Source organism: Meleagris gallopavo, chromosome 14 (genome assembly GCF_000146605.3).
Source record: "Meleagris gallopavo isolate NT-WF06-2002-E0010 breed Aviagen turkey brand Nicholas breeding stock chromosome 14, Turkey_5.1, whole genome shotgun sequence".
In the NCBI taxonomy this organism is placed as follows: domain Eukaryota; kingdom Metazoa; phylum Chordata; class Aves; order Galliformes; family Phasianidae; genus Meleagris; species Meleagris gallopavo.
This window is the reverse complement of record NC_015024.2, coordinates 1,982,946-1,989,484: the sequence shown is the minus strand read 5'-3', so window position 1 is coordinate 1,989,484 and position 6,539 is coordinate 1,982,946. Positions and strand designations below refer to the sequence as shown.

Sequence of the window (6,539 nt, the reverse complement as noted above, 5' to 3'; positions counted from 1 at the left end):
CTGCTTTTACTAACATCTTTCTCTCCTCCCTTTCCATCTTCTCTGTGACCCCTGAGCAACAGGGGAAGAACAGAACAAAGACCAAAGAAAGTCTGATGGCTTTTACTACTGCACTGTAAATGAGATTGAAGAAAGCATACAAGGATACGTATGAGTTGCTTTTAAGAAAGAGCAGTTTGAGATTGGAGTCTAGAAAGAAATGATCTTAAGGTTTCTTTAATTTTTTTTCTTTCTACAGATTGCTGCTTTTGTACACTCTGGAAATGCTTGAGGCCATTGATGACGTCTGTCAGAGTTCTTAGAAAAAGAGGGACTGAGACCTGACTCTGCTCAGCACGTCTCCGCTGTCCCCACCACACACCATAATGAGCTTGGAGCAGAGAATAAAAGCACAGCAAGAAAAATCAGAACAGGAGTTCAGAAAAAAAAATTTCTAACTAAACACTCAGGACAGAGCCTGCAATTAGCAGAAGACAAATTAGTATCCCAGTTGGGGATATGAAGAGTAAGCTGTTAACTTAAAGGATACTCCAGCCCAGAGGGATGCTGCCTTCTCTAGAATAATTTGCATCTCATTAAAATTCAAGTCTCCTCTCCTTACATTTAATCACATTTCATTACCCACAGCTCCCTCGCTGGGACGTCTCTTGGTTGAACTTCAGTCAGGACCTGTGGTAAAGCTGCTGGAAGTGAGAGCGCTTACCTTTCAGAGTCTTCTTGAGATGAGACGGAAGACCTCTGAGTCACTGAAGGTCAAAATAATCCACCTTCCCATTATAGAAGAGTTGGGGAGGGACATATGCCTGTAAAGCAGAGAAGAAAACTTGTTTGCCCCATCAATCCCATACACAGGACCCCCACGCAGATACTAGCACCAATAGGTAAGCCCTAAGACAGAGCCCACGGCCCAGGCTGGTGCTACACCAAGAACATGAGTCAATGAGGCAGAGGTAATTTTCGTAACGAGGCAAGCACTATATGCACAATATATGCTCCTCCTCCAAAGCAGGAGGCAGCAAGACTCCCAGCCCTTCCTCCCTCTCAGTCCCAGTAACGGGAAAACTGGATCCTTTTTAAACTCTTCAGCTTTCACCTATCTACTCTAACCTGAGCTATCCACAGACTATCAATACAAGGACACTCTCACTACCCACTACTCTGAGCTCCTGGCCTCCTCCCAGGGCTGCTCTCTCCCTGTCCCTCAGAGAGCCCACAATGGAACAAGGGACCTGGGGAATCTCACAGCATATAGTATAGTATTTTAGACTAGAAAGCATGTTGTAAGGCTATTCTGCTTTGATGAGAGACCCTCAGCAAAAGAATAGCAGGCTTATCAAACATCAAAGAAGCGATGGCCTCCGAACAAGGCCGAATTGTCTCATTCCGGGATTAGGTTGGGATGCAACCAAGGAGGCATCAGGATACTCCTCTCTATCCTCCTTCCAAGCTTATCCCTATCCAAGGACGAGCAGATGTCCAGAAATAATGGCCATCTGCTGAATAAGCAAATGCTCACAATTCTGGTACCTATAAATTACATCCAGTTGGCATTCTCTTACTGAGCTTGCATCAATGAAGAAAGTTCATCTAGAGGACAAGCGAGGAAAACCACTGGATGAAGTAAGAGACTGTCAGTTGGACTGTCGTGATGCTAAAAGATGCCATGCCAGATGATAGGAGAGACCATGGAATAGAAGACTGGAGACCTCTTAAATCACTACCTGAGATAGGCGTGTCTATGTTAATTGTCTCACACATAATTAATGAATACGTAATTAATGAAAAGGTATTATCTGTGGAAATATAAGGAATTCTGAATTAAGAGTGGGAAGTCTGATTAAGAATGGGAAGGCAAGAGGCATTGACTTGGTTTCTCCTTAATTCCACAGTCCAATTGTGAAAATTGGCAAATATGTTTCCCTGTTCTTTAGCTACCAGATCACAATATAGATATTCTTTTGCAAGTCTCAAAGGAATTGTCCAGAATAGGTTTGGATGTTAATTGCCTTATATCTACACATAGGAATTTGCCAGGATCTACAGGCTCGGGGTGCTGGAGGCACCAGCACCCTTGAGAAACACAAAGTTTTCAGCATCCTGGAGAGCAGTGCCAGGATACAAACCCTGTCCCAAACACAGAAGTGTCCTGCTAGCTTCTCTTCCAGGCCTTACCTTCACTGCTCAGTGCAACAGGTATCTTTGCCTTGTGGCCATCCCAGAAGAAACGCAGGGCTGCAATGAGCTGGTGCTGGAAGCATACCATGTACTCTGGTGGGCACAACACAGTCAAGTGCTAGGGCAACAGTGAGAGTTCATCCATTAGAGCAGCTGCGAATGTGCTTCTTAGTTCTGGTGGCCACATGGGCCAGGCAGAAACTTCCTGTTCTCAGTCTTGCTCAGAGCACATGCACGCATTTGCAAAGAGCACCTCTAGTTTCCAGCACTGGGATGCAGCCCAGCCCTGACAGCAGTTAGCTGCTTCCACCTCTGTAAAATCCCTGGCCCTACAATAACAAGCTGCTCTGACAGAGGAGGATGGATACCATGTGTTCCACCACTGAAGATGGGCTGCTCGTTAACACACAGAGGCAGGTGAGGAAAGGGTTTCCTGCAATAACATATCCCCACCTTCCTTAGCTGCAGGCCATCAGCCTGATCCAAGGCCAGAAGAGTGGTCCTCACCCAGGTGGTGGGGACGATGCTGTATCTAGGTGTCAATTGTTCATCTGCTGGAAGCAGCTCAGCCAAATGGGCGAGAGCTCCCACCCCAAAGGTACCAGAGAGCTCTACAGGTGAGGCCTGTAGGAAGGCTGTCCCTGACTTACCCCTCTATAGCTAGCATTTTCCTGAAGAAACTTGTGGCATTTGTTCAGGAAGATGTATCTGGATGCCTCCCTCTGTCAGGAGGAAAAGCAGGTGGTGACCTCCCAGGGAAAGGCATTAATTGTCCATCTCTCTCATGCTTGCTCAGGGACGCATCTGGGCTTTGGGCACATAAGGTATAAGGGCACTGTATTTTTTTCCATATTAACTAGGCAGTGTTACGCTACATCAGTAGGTACCCAGAACGTCTGCAACAAGGTCTGGGCCTGCAGCGATGCCTGAGTCCTCGTGGGGTGCAAAGCTGCTGAGAAACAGAGCTGCATATGCTTGGGAGCTACGGTCAGCAGGAGAAAACAGTTGACCCAGTTACCACCATTGCTGGGGCACCCGTGTGTCCTGGTATGCAGAGATAAGGAGAATTTTCTCCTTTTCCATACAGCAATAAATCCATCCCCAGCTGAGAAACAATGCCCCTAAAGGTGGGTTTTGCTTTGCTCATAATGCCTGGCAGAATGCTGCGTATGTGGGCAGTGGGGACCCAACACTTGAACCCATCCACCAGGTGACAGCGGCCATGGCTCTGCCTTTGCAGTGCAGCCTTTGTGATGGGAACACAGCCGCATGTCACATCAGGAAGGTGATTTGGAAACAGCTCATGGGTTGATCCCTCTGGCTGCACACGAAGAATGGGATCTTGCCAATCTCTCTCCTTCCTCACAGATCTTCAATGCGCTTCTCGAGCTGCTGGCAGCCTCTTTCATACGCCCACTGCCTCAGTCTTTCTTCAGCACTCTCCTCCTTGACCTCCTTACTCTTCTTGCCCTGGTTGAGGAACAGACAGAGATTAGGAGAAATACGCAGCATGGGGCAGCATCTTGCCAAAGTGGGAGAAGAAACTCACTGAAACAAGGCATGAGTGTGTGGACACAAGCACACCTAACCGGCCCTCCTTGGCCTTGTAAGAAATCAGGGCAGGAGGTCTTCTAAGGACACACAAGCCCATCTGCAACTTCTTTGACTCTGTGAGGTTCCCTTGCAAATCTGTTGCCATGGAAAATTGTCACCTCTCCTGTCACACACCTTAACAGGAGATGACAGGGCAGCAGAGGGGCACAGCTTCCACACAGCTCTGCTGAGTCTCCCTGCATTAACAAGTGCCCACAGACTACCGAGGTCCTTTGGTCTCCTCAGCAGATGTGCCCTGACTCACCTCCTTGGTGAAGCGGTTCGGCCACCACGTGGTGGGAATGAGCTCCTGCAAACCAGCCTCCTCCACATGCAATGGGCTCTTAATGTAGAAAAATACAACCAAACGGAGCACATCAAAGCTGCAGCAAAGTTAAAGGAAGTATAAGAAACTATGGCAGAGAAGGGATGGGGTATGTTTCCAGAGCTGTAGTGAGGAACCCCTCTCCAAAACCACTCAAAGCTCTGCAAAATCCAGAGCCTCCCTCTCCTGGCAGAAGCCTCTTGCACTCAGCACAGGAGCTGCCCAAATGCTGGCACGGCAGTTAGCTCTGAAAGGAGTTAAAGCAGGGGTCTGCCCTAATGCCTAAGGACATAAGAGAAGCGGGTCAGGTAGAAATAAAGCCCTGTGTGTTAGAATGATGTGACCTTCATGGCACTGCTTCCCGCTCCTCAAAGCAGGACTTTGCAGAGAATGATGTCAGGCAAACAGAGGAGACTTGAGAAATGAGAAATGACCTCTCAAAGATGGAGTGGCTTCTGCCTCCCGGGACCTGCTAATCCTTGCAGTCTCCTCGGCTGCATTATTGAGGGCAGGGAGGACAGAGAACAGAGGAGGCACAAAGGATAGAGAACATTGCTGAGGAGATATTTCCTGGATTTCTCATGCTTCAAGACTGCAATGGTGAGCTGGAGGTAGTGAATCTAGGGAAACAAGAGAAGCAAAACTGACTCCATCCATAGAAGAGTACGCAACTCTCTAAGAGGTACAGTGGGACAGAACTGCCACCGCTAGATCAAATAAATGCAGATAATCCAAAACGTTAGGGACCTTTGGGCAAGGGGACGTAACTGGGAAGCCAGGAAGCTGGCTACTCACAGATTCCTGGAGATTCAGAAGTGCAACTCACTTGTAATCCTAGGTCTGGGATGATAGGAGAGAACCTGCAGGCCTGCAGCAGTGACATTAGTAGCTGCTTGAGGCACTTGTGCACTTCATATTCCTGAGAAAACAAGAAAGAACAGCAACAGGATGATGTCAGGAACAGCTATAGTTCCCACAGCTGCAGCTTTGGAAGGATGCAGCATTTACTTCTGTATTGAAAACATAGGCACTCTGAACCCACAGCATCTTCTCACCTTACTCAACAGGAGAGTGTGAGCAGCGGTTGCTGCTATCACTTTCCTACAGGGAAATAAGCTTCAGTGCAAGTAAAACCCAGTGGACAAGCCAAAGTCCCAGGTCCTACTCGGCTGGACTGAATCACCCATCCCCACAGCCCCCAAACCTACTCAACTCAGCACTGGCAGAATCAATCCAGAAGGGAAGAACAAACTACTCTTGTTAAACGTGATGGTGGAGGAACTGCCTTGTTGAGTCCAACTGACAGCCAACCAGTGGGACAAAAACTGTCTCTTCTACAATCTTGGCAGCCCCACCAGCGCATTTGGCTTTATTTGGTCTGCAAGATAGTCACAGGAAGAGGACTGTCTATCACAAAACAGAATCTTGTCACCAGGAAGGCAAAGAAGTTGATCGCTACCAACATGTTCCAGTGGATGCTCCTATTCTCAGCACCTCCCAGCATTCTGGCAACTCAACTCCATGAGAAGCCACATGAGATCCAGCAGCTGCTGAATAAGGGGATGGGCCAGCATGCTCAGCAGGGAGGTCATGAGCACATCTTCCAGCAGGTGCACCTTGCACTGCAGGAAGACAGCCTTTCAAGGCAGAGTCACTTCCCAGCAAAAACTGAGGCTCAATTTACATCCCTTTGTCAGCACACAACCAGGTACCTACAGAAGCTTGCAATGAGCAGGCAGAACTCACCATAAGAGGGGAGAAATAATTGAAGATGTGGGCTAATGTAATCAGCACTGTGAGTTCTCCCTGCAGCTGCCACATGGATGCATCCTTCTCCACCAGCTTCCCCTCCTGCAATGACAAACCCCGAAAAACACAACTTGGTGCCCACCCGGTCCACCCCTGCACCTATGACTGAATGTACCAGGAGCCTGGAGCAGCCACTGCTAGAATTGGGCTAGAAAGCTTGAATGTGGCAATTTAGGATGGCAGAGCAGCAGCCACGACCATGCCTCCAGAGAGCTGTAGTTCTGTCCGGGTGTCAGTATCAGTCACATGCGTGCACCCTGACAATCTGTTTTTCCAAATGAAAATTCATTTTCTGAGTGCATGTCATTACTTGTAAATGGGAATCTCTGCAGAGGAGGTCAAGAAGTGAACGGGTCTTCCAAGGAAACTGAGACTATAGCAGAGAGCATTCCCTGTGCTTTGGGTATAAAACAGAACATCTCTCACCCTAGAGGAAAAAAAAAAGTGGTTTCTACAGAACACAGGTACAACCAAAGCAATGCTCACGGCATGCCTGCCAGAGCGTGACCCCATCATTGCACCAGGACATCAGAAGAATGTATGGGCTGCAAACAAATTTCTTTCAAGGCTGCAAAATCAAATGCAGTAATTCTGAACCCAACAAATACCATCCAATAGAAGGAAACTTTGTGGGACT

The 6,539-nt window shown here is 48.0% G+C and overlaps 1 protein-coding gene across 32 annotated transcripts in view; it reads right to left on the bottom strand.

Moving 5' to 3' along the window:
* Positions 1 to 87: 87 nt before the first annotated feature.
* LOC104913113 (E3 ubiquitin-protein ligase RNF123-like) overlaps positions 88 to 6,539 on the bottom strand; it is a 15,618-nt gene continuing 9,166 nt past the window's right edge. For 23 of the 32 annotated variants that reach the window (XR_004161248.1, XR_004161245.1, XR_004161247.1 and 20 more), the window contains 5 exons: positions 5,840 to 5,944; positions 4,920 to 5,012; positions 4,034 to 4,151; positions 2,173 to 3,645; positions 88 to 803 (listed from right to left, as the gene is read on the bottom strand). Coding sequence is in view for 1 of the 32 variants with exons in the window: in XM_010718323.3 (XP_010716625.1) it covers positions 3,538 to 3,645; positions 4,034 to 4,111; positions 4,920 to 5,012; positions 5,840 to 5,914 (354 nt within the window). In the remaining 31 variants the exon portion in view is untranslated. Of the gene's footprint in view, positions 804 to 2,172; positions 3,646 to 3,724; positions 3,865 to 4,033; positions 4,152 to 4,527; positions 4,714 to 4,919; positions 5,013 to 5,839; positions 6,534 to 6,539 lie in introns of those variants that run through there. The other 9 variants (XR_004161254.1, XR_004161251.1, XR_004161252.1 and 6 more) reach the window with 9 other exon arrangements.